The sequence below is a fragment of the Atractosteus spatula genome, chromosome 15 (genome assembly GCF_055471065.1).
Source record: "Atractosteus spatula isolate fAtrSpa1 chromosome 15, fAtrSpa1.hap1, whole genome shotgun sequence".
NCBI classification, from domain to species: Eukaryota; Metazoa; Chordata; class Actinopteri; order Semionotiformes; family Lepisosteidae; genus Atractosteus; species Atractosteus spatula.
In genome coordinates, this window is record NC_142720.1 from 21,463,716 (window position 1) to 21,484,458 (window position 20,743).

General features: G+C 39.7%; 1 protein-coding gene across 1 annotated transcript; it reads left to right on the forward strand.

Annotated features, from left to right (window-relative positions):
• The first annotated feature begins 3,298 nt into the window (after nucleotides 1-3,298).
• Nucleotides 3,299-15,370, forward strand: LOC148820253 (chitin synthase chs-1-like). The gene is made up of 19 exons (XM_088934211.1): nucleotides 3,299-3,369; nucleotides 3,765-3,900; nucleotides 4,384-4,566; nucleotides 4,920-5,983; nucleotides 7,924-8,016; nucleotides 8,474-8,641; nucleotides 8,836-9,019; nucleotides 9,447-9,548; nucleotides 9,642-9,783; nucleotides 10,180-10,380; nucleotides 11,521-11,805; nucleotides 11,897-12,076; nucleotides 12,410-12,827; nucleotides 13,252-13,277; nucleotides 13,443-13,495; nucleotides 13,691-13,801; nucleotides 14,112-14,329; nucleotides 14,643-14,748; nucleotides 15,131-15,370. Exons 1-19 carry the CDS (start codon nucleotides 3,335-3,337, stop codon nucleotides 15,140-15,142), a joined length of 3,717 nt encoding a protein of 1,238 aa, XP_088790337.1. The 5' UTR covers nucleotides 3,299-3,334; the 3' UTR covers nucleotides 15,143-15,370.
• Nucleotides 15,371-20,743: the final 5,373 nt, after the last annotated feature.

Here is a 20,743-nt window from a genome sequence, read left to right on the forward strand (position 1 = left end):
TGATCACGATCCAGATTCTATGCAAACCAATGATTTTACATTGACAGTTTGGCAGTGATTACAATAATAAACATAATAATAATATAAAATACAATAAAATATAAACATAATAATAATAATAAATATAGTCCATTTGCTATTTTTAAATGCAGTTGAAATAATGCATTAAAATATCAGTTTGTAAAGGCAGATAGTCTAGTATTACACTTGGCAAACTGTATATCAATACAGTGTACCTCAATCGCCATTTTATATTTTATAGCAAGACACACTCTAATTTGTTCAGGATCTTTGGGAAAATAGAAGAATTTGCAAGTTTTGACTTTGAGGTAAAAAGAAACATTCCACCACCAGCGACATTTACTCTGATTAATAGCAATTTCAAAATTTAGACATTTCTTGTAGTGTTATAGTATGAATTGATGATGCTAGAGGTTAGATAGGCTTTTTCCTGCTTGGCTTCCCAGTGATTATAGTGTCCTGGTTGGCCATAAGGATGTACAGTATGGCCAACATTGTACAATACTGAACAGTTCAGGATCTGTTAAGGGATGAGGCTGCTACCAACTAAAGTTTTTTTTCAGATCACATGATAGCTAAAGTAATGAGTGATGAATTAATCCATCCATCCATTTATACACATACTGTATAGAGGAGAGGAAGGAAGAAAGCATGTCTGCTCCCACGGATGGATGCCACACACAGACACGCACATGTGGGCAATTTAGAGACACTTCAGAAGGTGAGGAAAAAGAAAACCGATTGGGGAGCATGAGAAAACTCTACAGAGAAGGCATGATGCAGATACAACCAGAATCAAAGGAACAGATGCATTTCTAATGTTATATAGCTGAGGGATTGTTAAGATCCTCTGAACCAGGGTGATACAGTTACATCAGAGGGACCACTGCTCTTCTTAATTTAAGTCAATGATCATGATTCCAGCATAGTAAACAAACTAATCAAGCTCACTGATGACTTTCACCACCCTTTACCACTGACACGAATACATAGCAAAACATGACTGCAAGTGCCAAAGTATTTGAAGTCAGTCCAATAATCAGGACAAAAGCCGATGGCAGTATACAATAACAAATACTTTCATTCCGTTACGCACAGGTGAGTGGGGCTCAGTTTCCTGAGAAATGGAGGGCATTTCGACGACGCATTCGAAGGCACATTCCGCCCAGGGCTAATCAGACTTGCTCGGGATGGATACTGTATCTCGACCCCCTTTGAAAAATTACCCTATTTGTTATGTCGCACACAGCGTCCGTTTGGGGTTTACGAAGCTGTTGCGCTTTGGGTTTTTGGGCACTTTACGGCACTTGGGTGCCTTGGCGGCTTTTTGCCATGCTGTGTCAGTTACGAGTTGTGCACAATAAAGAGCAGACGTCTGTGAATCCTGTTTCCGCGGTGTAACACTATTATGGCACTGGTGCGGTGCTCTGTCATTGAGAAGCTTCGTAGACTACAGCAGTGCGCTAAACAGCTTTGACCTGTGGGTCCAAAGTTTTTTTTTCTGCCTGAAGACTTCCACGTCAGTAGAGACCTCCCTGATAATTTCAGTCTCCTGCCCAGCACCAGAAAGGTTAGGTCACCTAGCTGACCATCAGTTTCCCTCCCTGTCTGTCCCTGCCTGAAGACTGTGTTAGCTTACAGACCTGCCCTGTTCACAACAGCTACTGTATATCCCCTCCATCTCCGGCCCCTGCAGCTGCAGCACACCCTGAGCTGACTTAATCTCACTGAAATATTTCCCTGGAAATGCAGTATTTTGTCTCCCTGAGTACAATACAGTAGTATTACATTACCCATATCAATATCATTTTATTATTTTGTGTGCTGGCTAAAGTCCTGATTGAATGACAAGTAGTATTTCAAAATTAACTACAAAACTGTGGCACCCACTGAAGTTTATTTACATGTATATTTTCAAAAAGCATTTTGTTGATATTCTTTTAAATCAAGCAACATAAAACACAGAAGACAGTGTAAAAAACATAGTCTGAGGTTTCAATAATAATAATTGTTTTTATATATAACGCTTTTTACAGGTAATGGGACTCTCCTCCACCTGGATGGCTTGTCAACTGGTTTCAGTTACAAAGCAAGACATGGTGGAAACAATTTGTGTGTGAAGGCAGTAGGTTGATAAAGGAATTGAAGGTATTGTAAGGTTTTGCATGTGGGTTAGAAAAGGGCTGCCTATTCGTGCATCATTTATGACTCATCTTTCATTTTTACATAATATAGTTCTTTGTTTCACTTTGAAAAAATTAGGAAGTTTTCCAAAGAAAAAAAAATGAGATGCTAAGGAGGTTCCAAAGAAATGGCAGAACTCCAGGTGAAAGAGCAACAGTATAGCCAGCTCCCGCTTGTAACTTCAAGCCCCAAAATTGAAGTTAAAGGTCCAGATACTGCAGCTCATGTGTCTGGGACATTAGTTTTATCTAGCATTAGTTAACACCATATTACTACATGTTAATTTAGGTTAGATCATGTAATTATTAATTCAGGGTTATCCATCCATTTTCTAAAACACTTTACTCAGTACAAGGTCATGGGGCAACCAGAACCTAAGGAGACAAGCAATCGTCTCAAGGCAGGATACACCCTGGACAGGACGCCAGTCCATCACAGGCCACACACTCAGACATGCACACACTCACACCAGGACCACTGAATTGACTTCAGTTCTTACAGGAACCAGTTAATCTACCAGCATGTCTTCAGACTGTGGGAGGAAACTGGAGAACCAGGAGAAAACCCACACGAACACTGAGAGAACGTACAAAGTGCATGGCGATAGCACCTCAGGAACTGAACCTAGGGCCCCAGCGCTGTGAGGCAGCAACACTAACCAAACTCACTGTGAATCAGGGTTATTCCACCTACTGTATGAAAAAATAATTAACAGTGCAGGAAATAATGTGCCTCCCAAGACTTTTAGAAAGCTGTAAGAATAGAGTTTTGCCAATATTGTGAAATTGTATTTAATTGTTTTAGAAATGTTATGTTCTTAAATTTTGTTTAAAGCCTCTTTCCCCAGAAAAGGTACAGACCTTTTCCTACAAAAACACAAAAAACACCAGAAAAGGATGATGTTGTTTGGTCTGGCGTTCTTTAAATGGTTGTGAAATTCCTTCACTAATGCAGCCACCACAGGAAGTTTGGAGAGGGTCATGTATTTTAATGATCATTTAAATGAATATGAAAGGACACACCTCTTTGTGTACAGCATAATATAACCAGTTATTACAAATAAGAGTAGGTAAAGCTACTGACTGATACTCACACCAGACAAAACAGTTGTGCGCAGGGTAGAGGAACTATGGACGATGAAAGAACGAAGAAAGAAGAAATAAGGTAACATCCATTTTATTATTATTAATATTATCAGATACAACAGCATTATCCCAATTTAACAGAGCTCTGTAAGAAAAAGTTAAATACTGTAGAAAACCATGACCAAATCATAATAAATAATGAAATAAAGTATATTTATTTATTATGCATATATATTCAAATCTAAAATAGAATACATTATTATTTAATTACTACCCCAAAGCACATGTACGGGTAGTACAATATCTTAAGCAGATCAGGAATGGCTTGATTGTGATTTTGAATGATGGAGAGGGAATTCTTAATTTTATGACATGAAACATATGGGGGTATCATCAGTTAAAACGTCTAACAACAATTATAGTATTTGTTCATACAATTATTTTACCACTTGACTGTCTCTCTTTATCAATCAGGCAGTCCTGGGATCACTTCAGAGAGGTGCCCGACATTCAGGATGAACAGAAACCCAGGAAGCTGTTCAGGTTCATCCACTATGTTATCTGCACTCTAATTGGACTGACAGTCTTTGCTCTTGGCTTTTTCAGCAAGGTAAGGCAGTTACTGTCGATTCCCCTCAATCCACATGATATCAAACCTGATTCTCATTAATTGCTTCTGTATCTTTAGGGTGGAAAAAGTGCCTGCTTTGTAATAAAACAAAGACTCATGAAAAAGCAGATTTATATACCGGTGTTATCAAACTTTTGCACACACAGAGGAGGTTTAAAATCTTTAGAAGTTTCTTTGTGAAAGAGGAAAGAAGTTACAGCAAATGTGCTCCCAAAAAATGCTAAATCAAACCAATTCATATTCTTTGGTAACAGCTAGTGTTGTATACACTGTGCTTGAAATTGTGGTGTAACACAAAGCTACTGTAATTAAAAATAAATTAACTGCTAAACATGTATTAACAAAAATATTTACCAATGAATGAAAAAAAGCAAATTCTCTTTTGACAGAATTTCAGTTTTGCTAATATTTGCCATCCTTGACTATAAATGAGACGCAACTACTGTGCTCTTTTTATTACAGTCCTCCCTGCTCCTCCTTATAACAGTGTCCAGCAGCTCTTCTACCACCATCTCAACAAGAGCCTTCGGACTCCTGCTCTTAGGCTGCACTCTGATCGTTCCCAGCATCCTCACGTTGGCCAAGAGCCTTTGGAAAATTGCCTTTAAAGACTCAAAGACACCCTCAGCAAAGACCATCTTCTGGGTAAGACAATAATCACCACAACAAATGCTACTGTCTGTTCTACTAATTGTATATCTGGATTATTCTTATACTGCATGAATTGGGAAACTGTAAAGCATGCAACAGAACAGGTTATTGATCCAGCTTCTGAGTACATGTTATTTGTATTTCCATTTTACCATACACGAGCACTTTTAAGAATCATTCAGAGTAGAGAAACATGCTGTATATAAAGTAAGAGTGCTGAAAAGTGATTGTAGTGATGTGTGTTTGTCTCTCTCCAGTTTTCCAGTTTTCTAACAAACATAAAACCAATTTTTCCATATGGTCTACTGTCACAGTGTTTATTGCTACTCCTTGGTTATGTCTCCTAGGTGCTTGCAAGTGAACTTCTTGTGGCTGCTGGTGCAGCGATTCTCACCGTCGTCGCTATGCCTCATTTAGACATCCTAACGAATGTGATGATACTGAATGGTGTTTGTGCATTGCCTGCAGTCCTGCAAGTGGCCAGTCGGGCTGTAGAAAAAGATAGCTACAGACGGTTCATAGCACCTCCTCTGTTAGCTGTTGTCCTGCTGGTAGCTGGTTTTGTGTTTCTACTTGTTGGTTACCAAATTGAGATCAGTGGGCAGAAGGCCAGCAGAGATATGTACATGTATGCTGGCCTTGCTATAGGAGGGACATTGATCGTTTCCCTTAATTGGTGGGAGAATTTTTCAACCAAGTTTAAGATCGGATTCCTTCAGGGAGTCATTAAGGACATCCACCACTCCAAAAACTTCTGCTATGTCATCTCCAGCACTGTCAGAATCCTGGTCACTGTGGCTGTTGTAGGGATCTATGTCCCCCTGTCAGGACAAGACTGGGCTTCTGTCAAAGCAGTGTCAAGAAACACAGTCATAGTCACTCTGAGTCTGTTTGGAATCCAGGCCATTTCCTCAGCCCTCTGCCACTGGTTTGTGGTGGTGGCCTGTAAACTTCACGCTCTCCGGCGTGGCTTCATCGTGCCCACGATTCTCACGTCCCCGGCTGTGTTACTGGCTTTCGTGTTGGTGTTTGTGACACGTTATGAGACAGCTCTGAGCGACTCCGGTGCAGGCAATTTTTCTCTGAATTTGTTCTGTCAGACTTTTCGAAACTTCACAACCCAGGGGATTGTGGCAGTAGAAACTCTGACCAAGGACATTACCCAGAGTATGTGTAACAGGAATGCGATAGTTCAGGTGGATAAAGTGGGCTTGTCACTGCTGGCAGCTTCAGAATTCAGCTGGTTTGTCGGACTGCTGCTGTCCACAGTCCACGTCTGGAACACCCCAATTCAGCGCATCGAGAGGACCTCAGAGCTCTTTGTGAGGCGCCTGTATGAAGCTGCCTTCATAGACCAGTCCCTGCTGCTCAACATGCGCTTTGAGATTCTGAAGAAACATTCAAGTGACAGGTAATAATAATAAAACTTTATTTTATGTAGCACCATTAAAGGTGGCTTCTGAACCCCGCTTTACAGAATGGCAACAACAATAAATAAAAAGAATACACAAGATAAAACACAGTTACAATACATAGAGGAGACTTAGTATAGTATATACTATAGTAATATGGTGGTACTTAGTATAGTAGGAGCAGAGGGGTAAAGAATGGAACCAGTTAAGTAATGGCTCTTCTAAAGAAGAAGGTTTTGAGTCTGGATTTGAAGGAGTTTAGAGAAGGTGACTCTCTGATATCCTTGGGCAGAGAGTTCCAGAGCTTGGGGGCATAACAGGAGAAGGCCCTGTCAACCATATAATGTAGACGGGCTTGGGGGACAGTAAGGAGACCAGAATTAGAAGAGTGAAGGTTGCGAGGTGGGGAGTAGGGCGATAGTAGTTCAGGCAGGTTTTGAGGTGCAAAGCCATGCAGAGCCTTATAGGTGAGCATGAGGATTTTAAAGTCCACACGGAATTTGACAGGAAGCCAGTGCAAGGACTCCAGGATAGGAGTAATGTGAACACTTGCACTAGAATTGGTCAGGATTCAGGTAAGACACGTCTCTTCACTCCAATATGATGGGTAGAGCAGTCAAGACAGCACATAACTCATGAGCTTAGATTATACTGTTTCCATGCGCTGGGTACAGTTTGCCAGTTAGTTGTCTGGGTTTTATTGTACTCTCTCTGGCACTTTCACTCCCCGACATACATATCTGGCCTTCTGACATGCAGGATTTCTAGGTTCTTTTTGGGATTATTTGAATATAATAGGTTCAGGGATTACATCAGCCCCAATATGCATGAACTTGCTCTCTAATCATTGTAGGTGAAAAGTTATGGTATGGCTACTAGCGCATGTCTGAGAGTTATTTCATATTTAAATCTCTTCTCTGTGCGTGACATTTAATCATGCTTGAAAGAAGCTTTCAGGTAGGACAGATATCCCCTTACGGATACAATATGCAAAATAAACTACTTACCAAGTAAACTAATTACCACAAACGTAATTTGGTCATAAGTGTTTGCGGCATTATGTGTCTAACAATGGATGATCAGTAATGAAACGAGTGGAGACTTCCAGTGAAGGTTCCAGTTACATAATACAAATTCTGAGGAAGGCTGTGAAAACACAACTGAGGACTCCTTGCTGTAAGGTTGCGTAGAACAGGACCCTATTCAGACGGTATAATCCGGAAGTGAGTGGATTAGAACAATGGGGAGGAGACGATGAGGATCAGGGCAGGTTGACAGGCAGGGGGGCGTGGCGACAGTGAACTGGTGCTCGGGGGGCGTGGCCATGGCAGACAAGCCCAAGGAGTCCAGGGGGGAAATCCAGGGCGAAGTCCAAAAGTCCAAAATCGGGAAATCCAAACGAGACGAAAACAAGACACAGTTAAAACCCAGATCCGGTGCAGGGACTGGGAATAAAAGCAGGATCATGAGGCCAGGCACTCTGAACCCCGGACTTACTGTAGCTGGTTAGGACGCTGGTAGGAGACCTATGCCCTCAAGCTGCGGACGTAGGGCGACTTGGTGGTTGGTGGGCCTCCGGGCGTCAGTCTTCCAATGCAGAGTCGGGAGTAGCGCCAGGCCTAAGATGGGGCAGGATTGAGGGCAGGTGCACGGAATAAGCGAAAATGTGAAAAGAGCCGGAGCGCCCTTAAGAGGAGGGATTACGATCGTGACACTTGCATTCAGTCTTTTATGAGAAATGCAGCAGCTCTGAAAAAAGACCTAAAAAACCTTTAGAAATTTGTATTTATTCACCAAGCGATGTAAATGTCTAGAAAACATGATTCATCAAGAAGGTGAATACTAGATGTCCCAAAAAGTTATACAGATGACGTACATATTCTTTATACCACTGAATAACAGACATCTCTGTCTTGAATATATTTTGTTGTCTCACCAGAGTTCACAAAGACCCAGTGAAAGTTTACCTGTGTGCTACAATGTGGCACGAGACGTATGATGAAATGATGAAAATTATCATCTCAATGTTCAGGTAAAACAGTGGAAAGCAAATTAAAACAAAAGAATATAGAAAGTTGTAGGAGAAGTACAGTGGAAAATTGCTAGTTTCAAAAGCTTTGCTATATACTCATTTCTTGGAAAGCGGAAAACTGAAATTTTAAATTTTGTAAATAATGTTAATGATATACTTTAGAACTAGTTATGAGGTATTGTGCTTAATACAATCTTTGGAGTTTCACATTAGACAACCTGCAATGTACTGTATAAAGTGATGTTCAAAACCCACAGAAGGCAGCATCATGCTTTGATCATCTCCTGATATCTGAGGGCAGCCAGGTGAAGACACTGATACTGAGTGGCGTGGGTGTGCTGGAGAACATTGTGCTGTTTGCATTGTGGGAACCAGGACTTGAACATTTAGAGCAACTGGATTCTGTGTTGAGTGCACATCCACACATTAACAAGAGTCTTCTGTTCTTTGTTACAAGGCTGGACAGACACAGGCCAAAGAAACATGGGAGGACAGACATGAGCTTTGAAGCCCACATTTTCTTTGATGATGCCTTTGAGGAGATCGAAGATGCACAGGGTGTCAAGAAGCACTGTGTGAATGAATACGCTGAGACCTTGGTGGAAGTTATCAAAGAAGTCTATGTGTAAGCACCAACCTCCTAGTGTTTGTCACTGAACTGCATTCCTGCCCTTTTTGTCAAAGATTATAGCTCCACTGGGTCTACTCAATTAGTAAAGTGCCACCTTAGTGATAAAACACATTTTTACTGGCTCCCTTCAATGCTCTTATTGACAGAAAATTGGTAAAACTCTACTAATATGCTTCTTGTTCTTACAGGGTGTTCAGTGATGAAACACACAATATTTTTAATGGAGCCAAACCCCTCTCTGATGCTGGAGAACAGAAAATCATACAAACTCCCTACGGTGGCCGTCTTTGTTACAAACTTCCACGTGGAAACCTGCTGATCGTCCACTTCAAAGATAAACAACTGATTCGGCACAAGAAGCGCTGGTCTCAGGTACGTCGTCCACACCTGACCCCTCCTGTTTAACTGTAAGGATTGTTGGTAATGAACAAGATTGTGCTGTGAGAATAGATTTATACTAGCGCTAGAGGAAATGTTAATCCAGGTTTAATAATCATCTTTAGATATTCTCAAATTATGTAGACATACAGAAAAGTGTTACAATATAGTAAAATCAGGTCCAGTGAAACAAAGTGGGATGATCCAGTTTTTGTACTACACCTGCAAGATAATAGCCTTTGTCATGATCATCTACTTCAGGCTCTGCATTTTGCACACATACAAGCCACTAGATTGTGCTGTGTCTTTGTCTGCCCCAGCCTGTGCTTGGTGTTGTGTCATACTGTACAGGATATTATCTCCCTTTATACATTATAAACAGCATGACAGTGAAAACCAAACAGGTACGTTTTTATTTCAGATCATGTACCTGTACTATCTGCTGGGCTGGAAGCTTGACAGGAAGTACTTTGAGAAGCAGGAGAACGGCGAAGATGTGAAAACTCTACAGGAGCAGCTGAAGGTACGAATGACTTGAAAACACAGGAGAACCCTGGATTTCTGGATTTCTCAGCAGACTTCTGTCTCGTTAATCACTGCATCTTCTGGCCCACAGAAAGAAAGACACAACACATACATTCTAGCCTTGGATGGAGACACTGACTTCCAGCCTGCGGCAGTCATGCTGTTGGTGGATCGTCTCAGGCTGTATGCTGATGTGGGAGCAGCCTGTGGCAGGATTCACCCGACTGGCACAGGTATGAAGGGCTGCCTCTCTCGAGGATCAGACAGCTTCTCTGACTGCAGGGACAATGTCCTGAGCTCAGAGCGAGGCATTCCCTGTGTTTTCATTCTGCCTTTATGCACTTTAAAATCACATTTTTAAATAGTGTGACAATGCATATGAGCAGGTCTTTAAGACATAATAACAAATTGAATAAACTTCAAATTTTGAAACTCATGTTTTTATTTTTTATCTTTCTCTGTTCAGACAATATAAATATTTCTTTTGGAACCCCTCATTTGCATGTAAGAGCATATTAAATACACATTCATGCTGTCAGTTAAGATTGTTGAAGCTCCAGGTATAAGAGTGGCTCTGCAGGGGTTTTATCCCTCCTGAGATGAAGCTGCAGCTGGTGCTGTTGTTCTAGGCCCTATGGTGTGGTACCAGAAGTTTGAATACGCTGTTGGCCACTGGCTTCAGAAGACAGCAGAGCATGTGTTTGGCTGTGTGCTCTGCAGCCCCGGGTGCTTCAGTTTGTTCAGAGGAGCCGCCCTCATGGATGACAACGTCATGAAGAGATACACCACCAAGGCGACAGAAGCAAGCCAATATGTGCAGTATGACCAGGGTGAGTGTCTCACAGGGGTCGTGAGGGGATCTCACATTTCCCAGAGTTTTACACAGCAGGTTTGTGACGTACAGATACTGTTAAAGAGAAAAATAAATTAACCAAGCTGGGCAGCACTGTGGCACAGCAACCAATCAGTTTTAAAGTTAATTAATTCTGTTTTTTCAGGTTGAGAACAAATTAATTTATTGTTCTTATTTTACTTAAGAAATGAAGCAAAAAAAAGTATCTATAGCACTCAGATAATTACTCTATAATGTTAATGTGGGTTTTATTGTAAAATTATTGAACACCCCCACTGATCAGGAAATAACAAATGACATCTTTTGTCTTCTATAATTCTATAATTTCCCTTGAACAATTTTGTGCCTGTTGAATATATGTACAATAGCTTAAAAGACAAGTGTTTATTGTACAAAACTAACACCAGATTCAGATCACACGGAATAAATTTGTAGACTCTGTACAGGAGGAATGAATTTCGGGGAACAGGACATGACCAATCCAATCTCAGACAATCATTCTGGCCAGCACTAATTCTCTAAGAGCTGATACAAAGTGAGACTGTTTCCATGAAATACTTCATTCTCCAAAGAAAAAAAATGTACTCCAAACTGAAGAGAAACAGAGACTACTATCGGTCCATTTACAGAAATGCTTCTTAATACTTAGAGTGACAAATTGCAAATCAGATTTACAAAGAGAATTAAAAATCTTCACAAATCTGAAAAATACAACTCTTTTTGTTGAACTCAAGTTGAATCCCTTCAGTGATCAGTAGTTGATAGGTTTTTGTCCATCAATGTGCATTCCAGTAGGTGAGCAATTTCAGGAGTTTTGGCTCAATATTGTCTTCTTTCTTCTCCTCTTTCCCAAATCTCTTCCACTCCTGCGTAGAGAGTACACATGAGCCTGGCTGGTCAGAAAGTTCACGTCTCAAAGTCGGCCAGATTTCCGGTGTGCCCACTCACTTAGGGGCTGCTAACAGACCAGATAATGTGAGCTGCTCATACACACTCTGTCTAGCCACTCAGACGATCACCATTGAATTGTTTCATGCCATTCACTCCAGCGCCACATTGGGCCTCTAAGGAACTGAGACCATGAAAGTAACAAACTCATCCCAAACGTGCTCACCAGGTGAGGACCGCTGGCTGTGCACACTGCTGCTGCAGCAGGGCTGGAGAGTGGAGTACAACGCTGCCTCAGATGCCTACACCAACGCCCCCCAGGAGTTCAAAGAGTTCTACAACCAGAGGCGCCGCTGGGGACCCTCCACCCTGGCAAACACCATCGACCTTCTGGGCACGGGCTCACTGACGGCACAGAAAAACAGGTCCATTTCCAGGCTTTACATTGTCTACCAGGCATTCACCATGATCACCACCATCCTGGGGCCTGCCACCGTGTGTTTGATGATTGCAGGTAAAGAGTGCTTCACAGCACACGTGTGCATTTGCTGGTGTTCTTAACAGGAAGAAGGTTTAATCCTGTTCGCTTGATTACTTGCTTGCAGGAAGCTTTTCGTTTGTCTTCAACATCAGTCTCAATGGGGCCCTTGTTTTGGCTATCGTGCCCCCTGCCATCTACCTGGTGCTCTGCTTCAGACTAAAATCTGACACCCAGATCTCCATCGCTGCCTTCTTGAGTGTTATCTACGCGTTCCTAATGACAGCCACTGTCCTCTCGATTATAGGTAAGTGATCCAGCAGGAAAACAGTATAATGAGCTTCAATCTGATTTTTTATTCTAAATGCTGTCACCAAAGATTCAAACACACTAAGAAAACAGCACAATTTGTGCATATTTTTCAATAGAGCAAAATAAATCATACACAAAGGTTAAAGATGCATGCTTCTGGTATGGTTGTTCTTCATTATATTGTGATCTGTTATGAATTATCCTGTTACTTTCCATCCTGCCATCCATTCTCAAGACAGGTGATTCATCACAATGTTCTGACTCCTCATATTCTCACAATCTGCAATTGCACATCCAGTGATCAGAACTTTTTCTTATTGTTCTTCAGGAGAAATGGTCAAACAGCAAACGTTTGTGACTCCCAGCGGTCTGTTCTTCATATCTTTAGTCATTCTCAATCTAGTAACAGCAGCACTTCACCCACAGGAGTTCCCTTTGCTTGTACACGGGCTGCTCTACTTCATCAGCATCCCCAGTGGATATCTGCTGCTGACCATATACTCCATAGTGAACATGGACAATGTATCCTGGGGAACTCGGGAAACTGGCAGCCAGGCCAAGGCAGGCCCCCGCAGAGCCCCTCAGAAACATGTGGCTTTTGAGAAAACGTGCAAATGCCTCTGTTGGAACATCGAGATACAAGTGAACAGAGATGAGAAAGTAGCAGCGGCTCCAGAGCTCCAACTACAAGCCCAGGAGGACAGAGCTGAAAGTGGAACCAGCCCATCAGAGCTCCACAACTCCAGGTGCGCAGGGCGTCAGACCTGGTCTTTTAGAGCATCGACAGTATGTTTTGTGGCAGTGGTTTAGTGGTTTTCTTATTCTCTTTGCTAAAAACTTATTTTATTAAATTGTTAAGTCCTATGCCGCCTACTTTGGTAGTTTTTTACGTAAAACATACAAAACACGTGAATTTTGTTTCATGAGTTTCAAAAAGAAAGTGTAAAGTGTGGTTGAAACAACAACAAATATATTGTGAAATTAATTTAATTTCCACAATTCACTTCTTCAGGCAGATGAGATTTCTCAGAAAAACGTGACATATTTTGTTAATGCATTAGTAAGGAGGATAAATAGGAGGCAATGAGTTCTGGAATTGTTAATGGTGGAATACTTATAATTTTTGAATATCTCGAATGCTAATAAGTTATGTGTATATTTTTGTTTTAGTGATGAAGAGTCCAGCTCACTAGACAGTAAGTATGAAAAATATCTGCTGAATGTTATTCTTTAATGTGCTAGCAGATTATTCTTTAAACCAAAATAAACGTCATTTTTGATTGTTTAGTTTGTCACACTGTTTTTTTCTCACATTATTATATCAAGCTGCAATTGTTTTACCTACCTGTGTTGTTTTGAAGGTGGCATGTCAAAGCTACAAGTCAATCCAGATGATCTTCATAGTCTTGAAGAGGTGAGCTCCTTGGGTTTAATGATTTTCATTGTTCTTTCCCATTAGCTTTACATGATTTGTGATCTCAGGCACTTTGCAAAAAGTTATCATGGACCGGCAGATTTATAGCAGTAACCTGATGGAAAGAAATTGGTTGATTCCATAATTTTGCATTTATTTCCACATTTTTCCATTTGTTTCCTTATTTGTCCCTAGGATGAAGTGCTCTTCTGGGAGGAGCTCATAGAGAAGTACCTAAAGCCACTGTCTGAAGACAAAGCCAAGCAAGCCCAAATTAAAAAAGATCTCAAAAGCCTCAGAAACAAGGTACAGCTCTGCACTCTGGACTGATCTTCTGCACCAGGAAAGGAGAAATAAATCAAATATAGCTTGCAAAACAAAACAAGTTTGACTGGTACAACACAGTGACTCCCTGTCATGTGGGTCTTCCAGAGACAATCCGTAGTGGACAGCACCCTCTTTCCCTACAGATCACTCACATCACAATTCATCATGCACTGGGTTCAGTTCCGTTCCACACATCACAGTTTTACCACTTTCAACAACATAGTTTCTCTGAAACACATTTATTGCATTTACAGTAATCATGGGTCTTTTCTTCTCTATTTCTTTACAGGTCACATTCGCTTTCTTCATCATCAATTGTTTGTGGCTGGTGGCCACATTCTTCCTCCAGGTTATTGGCTCTCCAGTTATTATCAGCACTCCAAAGATTTTATCAAATGGATCAATAGCAGGAGGCCAGAACATTTCTATAGATCCAATTGGGTTTATGTTCCTGTTGTCCTTTGCTGGCCTGCTGCTCATTCAGTTCATTGCTATGGGATACCACAGGTAAGTCGGTTACTACTTCCAAAAGAGTTTAAGCAGTTTATTATTTTTCAACATCCTATTCTCATTCATTAGCTTCCCATGGTGTGAGCACACAGTAAGATTTTTATGTTGCTCACCATTGAATGTAGGTCTACCAGTTTAATGGAACAGCCATCTCAGTAGGTTTTGCCCAGTGAATAAATTAGTAAATGAAGTCATTACTGCCATCTCAGTTTACATCCCTTTCAATGTATACAATTGTAATCAGATTACTCTTGAGATCCTTGTGAGCCTTTTATTAATTTAATGTGTTTGTGTCATCTGATTCCTACAGAATCTACACACTTATCCACTTCATAGCCTATATAGGAACAGAACCTAAAGAATCAAAAAGAAACTTGTCCCAGAAGTCCCTGGAAAACGTGAAGGATACTGAAAAGGTAAAGGATTTTCTGACTTTTTCTGTCCGGTTTGCAGTGTTTTACACCTCCAGATCAAGAAGAAATCAGAAGATGGTGAAATTAGAAGTGTTAAATCTGACCAAATCATGTTTAAACACCATCTTCCAAAACCAGATTCATTTAATCAAAATGGTTAATTGAAAGACTGGTTTGTTTGTTTGTTTGAACAGTTGCTATGAAAGTATTGACCGGGACAGTGTTTACTGCAGGTTTGGCCAAAGGCAGAAGCACATTTTCTGTGCAGTTCCACAAGATTTAAAACAGAAACTTGTATGTCACAAAAAGTGTATCATTGCAGGACCATTGATATCGCTTATTTTCAGAGAAAAAGATGAATGTGAACCTCATATTTCTCCTGCAGTATTTTTTGTAAATGGCTGGGCTCAAGATCTCTTCAGGACTCCAAGAACTGCGTGAGAACCTGATGGCAGCTCTGACAGTTCAGCTCTGTTTAACTGAGAGTCCAGCATCATGTCAACCAGCTGCACCTCCTTAAATCTCTTTCTGTTGAAGCACAAAACACCTGAACAGAATCAACTGCCCTGCAGGCTGAATTAGACAAGTAACTTCCTTGTGTGACCAGTAGTCAAAATGAAGCTGAACAATGAGACCAAGTATATTAGTATTAGACTGTATTTACAGTACTTTGTAAGTAAGTATATATATTTTGAAGATTATATGTTTATTTAATATTAGTCATCATAAGCCATGCTGTATGTATTGTTTTCTCCTATTCTCTAATTGAAGAACATTGTTTTTTGTAGAGCTAAATAACTGAGAGTCTGTCAGGAAGTATTGTGTTGTGTCAAAAGGTAAATTTGTCAAATACTGACGTGTGTTTTCCTGCATAACCAAAGACAAAAAAAGAAGAAAGTAGCCTAGTGCTGAAAAAGTCCTTTATCACAGATAAAGTCCTTCATCATATTATTCTATTCCATCGAAGAGAAATACACTTACTTCAATTGAAAGATTATATACACTACATGTAGAGTTCTCTGTGCCATAGAAATAGATGTTGTATTTTTTTCTCTTTGTATGTTTTATGTTCCATATGTTTAAATTTAATAAAATATTCCATGATTTATTTATGTTTTGAATTTCTAGATATGATGTGTTTAAGATTTCTTGTCTTACTGATGGCATTCTCATTACTCATTACTGTTCACACTCTTCTGCTCTACAGAAGTCCATAGTAATTTGTTTTCACGAAATTTGAATACATATCTAGAAAATATTTTTTCACATCATTTGCAAAATCTAATTCTGAATTTCAGGTATTTTAGTTTTTAAAGAGTCCAGTTGGTAAAGTGAAAATGTTGACTTAAAAATAGGTGTGGTGAAATGATCGGATTAAGGTCTAGAGATATCCTGTAGATATTCATCTTCATGAAAGTAAGCTGGAAAGACTGGATAGTGTCCGAGTGTTCTTATCCACTTCAGTTTGTTTAGGAATCCTGAATCCTGATTGGATATATTGACTTTTAAATGTAAAGAAGTCGATTTGTGTAAATACTGTGGTTTCCAAATATTTACTTTTGACAAATTATCAAGTGATAAATAATTTGAAAACCTGTGAGTCATGATTAAAACAGCTACAGTTCACAGTTTAATAAATTGAAATATTCGTTTGTCTCCCCTTAAACAGTATTGTGAGTTAGCACCCCTTTAACCAGCAGCCTGTTCAGAGGATCCAGTAAACTACACAAGATACAGGAGATGGTGACGGTCCTGTCTTCTGGTTGCATTATGCACAGTTACCAGTAGGTGGCTGTAAGCTAACTCACAATACTGTTCACAAATAACTCATCCTATCTTCTTGAGTTTTCTTTGTGTAGATTCTGACAACAACACAATCCTTTTGATCTCTATTTAATCACCATCCAGTTAGCAAAAATCATAGTCCTACTGAACTAAACACTTAAGATGTTTGTAGTGTTTAAATAACAGAAATGTAGAGGATCGGTCCAAAGGTAAATTAGATCTGAAACTGAAAGTGGCTAATTTTAATTTGGGGAGGTTGTGTGTTTTAACACTCACAAAGCATTAGTAGGACTTACTTTAGAAATCCATGCCCAATTTGTGATGCCACTTTTCCAAAATGACATGCTTCTCTGAGAATCATTTAAAGAGAAACAAACAAGTAGGTTTCCAGTTTTGAAGGAGTCTTTTCTAATGACAGAATAAGGTGTTTTGAGAAAATCAGTCCATTGAGAAAATGATCTTCTTCAGGATCAGCAAACACTGATTTTTTAATTTCTTGTGGCGTTTCAGACATGTTTGGAGCACCTCGTATTTTGATATCGCCTGAAAATGTAACATACAGTATTACATAATTTATACCACGCTAATTACAGCAACCCAAGCTTGAGTATTCATCCCTTACCTGCTTATTTTCCACCTTTGTTATCCTGGATGCCTAAACAGATACAGTATTATACACTGTAAGCCAACTAGAAACAACGAACAGCGAGTTTTCTGCCTATTATAAAACTAATAAAAGCAACTTGCAAACATGTCTCAAGGAAAACATGACTCAGCCCAGAGAGCAAGTGGACTATAACAGGCAAAGAGAGAACTTCTGGCTTCCATCCAGTCTCTGAAGGGTCTTTACAGCTCTCCCTCTCTCCTCTCTGCTGGCACACATTGTCCTCTGTGTTGTGTCTCTAGTCATGCCTTCATCTCCCGCTTCTACACTGGTGATGCACAGACAGACCCTCCTTTCCCTTCTGTAACTTCTCTTCTGGATTTCTTCATGGATATCTACAGTACGTGCCACTCAGCCATCTCATCCTAGAAGCAGGCATCCCCTCAGACTTCCTCTCCTCCTCTTCTTTCTGTCCCTCTGATTGCTCTGCCCTCTTTTCCCTTGACTCTATCGCCCCCTCTCTCCCTCCTCTGCTATGCACATCGGTATAAACGAAGGCCCTTCCCTGTCTTACTGTTAGCAAATCTGTGAGCTACGTTCCTGTCTCTCCCTTTCAGACGGCACCTACAGGGTACATCCTTTGAGTAATTTTAAATGAAATAAAATAACCAGAGATTACCTTTACAGTCACAGTATCACTGTTCAATCCAAAATAGCAAAAAATAATCTGGAACAAAAAAATAATGTACAGGAAGGTTGAGGACCAAAAATAATTCCAGATAAATTTGCCTAATTAAAATGTATGGAATAATGGCTAATGTGGTTTTAATGAAGCTCACCACTTTAAAAAATATAATCTAAAATGTATGAATTTACTCTGAATTGTAAAAGTTGTAATTGTAAAAGGGGGATTGTAATTAGGGAACTGAAAAGTATTGGCCAAAGCAGATCGATATTTTTTCATTAAGTCCTAATTATTGACTGAATAAAATGTGCTATATTCAATAAAATATGGTATTATTTAGTTAACTAAATTAATTAAAAGAAGGTATTCTCTGGGCTATTTTGAGAGACAGGTGGATAAACTACCAGCAACCGAGGGGGAAGATAAGAAGAATTTCCTCTTGCTGGTGTTACGTTCCTTAAATTCTAATACTAAAACACCTGTCATGTACTAGAAGACTTTTATTAATATGCATATTGCTTAAAACATTATACTTTTATATAATAATCTTTTATCTTAATAATTTTCCGACTTTCCCCTGGATGATGTGGTGCTGCCTGTTGTGATCCGCTTTCAGCTTTCTTAAACGCCAAGGGACAAATGAAAGTAACTTTCAGTAGTTTCCACAACCTTTGGAGGCTTTGTGAAAGTTTTAGGAGACAGTCATGGCTCAAAGATTCCCCTAAACAACAATAGACGATATGTTAACAACGGATATGAATCCATTTAAGTTTTATTTATTTAAAATGAAAACAATTTGTGGTATTGACGTATTAATTGATCCTCTTCACACTGTTTTGCCACATATCAATTAGTTTGGACAATCCTGATTTATACAAACAATTTATTTTGTTAAATCAACTCATAGTTTGAGCTCCTCAAGGTCATGCATACATTTAGAGGTCATTATCACCGGAGCCACACATGCTGCACTGAAGCAGTGTGTGATATTGTTTAAGACTCCTGGGAATGCGCCACTCGTGATTGTTCTGGAGAGCTGTACAAGAAATGGTTTGGGTTGGCAGGGTTGTGGATTCTTAGACTTGCTCACCATCGTCTGTCTCTTTCACTTCATATGATTCGCATTTGAAACGTGTTCTCATGTTTTTGTGGAATTCCTCTGACTTATTTACATGTCTGGCAACGTCATGTAAATCAGTAAAAGAAGTAAATAAATAAATGTGGTCAGGTTAAATTAGTCCCTCTTCTTTATTATTATTACATTACTATTATGTCTGCGTATTAAGTACTGAGCCATATAAATAATTGCCTGACAGTTTATCCTGTATGTTCATGTTTCATGTTATTCCTTTTTATTGTATTCTTGTTCTCTATCACTTTGTACAGCATCATTGGGTGTAGAAAGGTGCTTCATAAAATTATGATTTTATTTATTACATATAGTCAGTGGGAAGAGAAAAAACAAACACATGGAGTTTGCATGTTCTCCTTAGGTTTGTGCAGTTTTTTTCCCACAGTTTAAAGGCATACTGGTAGGTTGATTGGCTTCTGAGACAATTGGCCCTGGTTTGAGTGTGTGCATGTTTATATCTGTTCCTGCGTCTGCCCTGTGATGGACTGGCGTACCGTCCAGGGTGTACCCTGCCTTGCACCTGTTGCTTGCTGGGATAGACTCCTGCTCCCCTGCAACCTGTGTGGAGTCCGTATGTTCTTCAAGTGTTTGCATGGATTTCCTCCAGGTTCTACTATTTCCTCCCACAGTCCTAAAACATACTGGTAGGTTAAGTAATTTCAATTGCAAAATCCACTCAAATAACATGTAAAGGAAGCACAAATGAGAGTAATAATATTAGCATGATATTTGTCAAAGCTTTGCAACAATAAGGCTCACCGTACTTTATATGACAGTAATCTGTCATGCAGCAGGTGTGGTTTATCTCTTCATGGAACAAGTCCTCGCTTTTACACCTTCATTGTAAAGTATAGGTACTGTTTCCAGGGGAAAATTTGGGGTAAGGCAAACCCTGTTCAGCTTGTCACAGGACAAAACCAGAAGCAGTAAACAATTCTGTGTGCCAAATCTTTCATTGTCAGCCAGCTTTCAAAATGTGAACATTTGCCAGATCCTGGCATTTACACATATACTGTACAGTAGCACCCAGGTCTGGAATAGAACCCAGGGCCCCAGAACTGCAAGGCTCCACTGTGCTGCCCTATTATATATATTATCTTACTACATATTATCATTTTCCAAAAATGTGCCTTATGAGCAGGTACACTTTGTGTTAAGGCACTGCTACTGTAATTGTAAGAACTTGGCTATCCTGGTCTTTTTTAACTCAGTTTAAATCAGTCTTGAGATGAAGCTTGTCTTTCTGTACTAAGGATACACTAATGAGTTGTGTTGTGCTGTGTGTTAATAAGGGGTAATTCACCTTTGGGGATAGCAGCTGATAATTATTAGACACATCTTACCTGTGTAGAATAATTCCAGTGGATTGTGTTTACATGTGTCTTAAGTCAGACTCTTGTGAACAAGGCCCATTGAATAAATGCTGTGGTTATGAAGAAGCTGGTGATATTTACATAATAGTGCAGCACAACTGTAGATAACAGATGTTTAAAATTAAAATACAAAGACATTCATTATGGTAAACATTTAGAATATTCGTGAAACATTTTACATTGTTAAGGAGCTCGGTTTCAACAAAGTACACTGCACTCCTAATGCGTTTTAAATGACAACAGTATGGCTGTTGCCACATCCGTTTTTGAAGCTGAATTTCAAGTACAGTACTTTGAATGTGAAGCTGAAGATAAATCTTACAAAAATGGCTTTTAGTTAAAATTGGACTTCATATTTTTTAATGTTTTGATGTTTTCTTTCAATGAAATATTACAAAATAGCAGCTTGTTGAATAACA

Coding starts and splice junctions, on each gene's coding strand:
- LOC148820253 (XM_088934211.1), top strand. CDS start 3,335: ATGGACGATGAAAGAACGAAGAAAGAAGAAATAAG. Junction 9,784..10,179: donor GATTCACCCGACTGGCACAG/GTATGAAGGGCT, acceptor CTGTTGTTCTAG/GCCCTATGGTGTGGTACCAG. Junction 12,828..13,251: donor TCAGAGCTCCACAACTCCAG/GTGCGCAGGGCG, acceptor TTTTTGTTTTAG/TGATGAAGAGTCCAGCTCAC.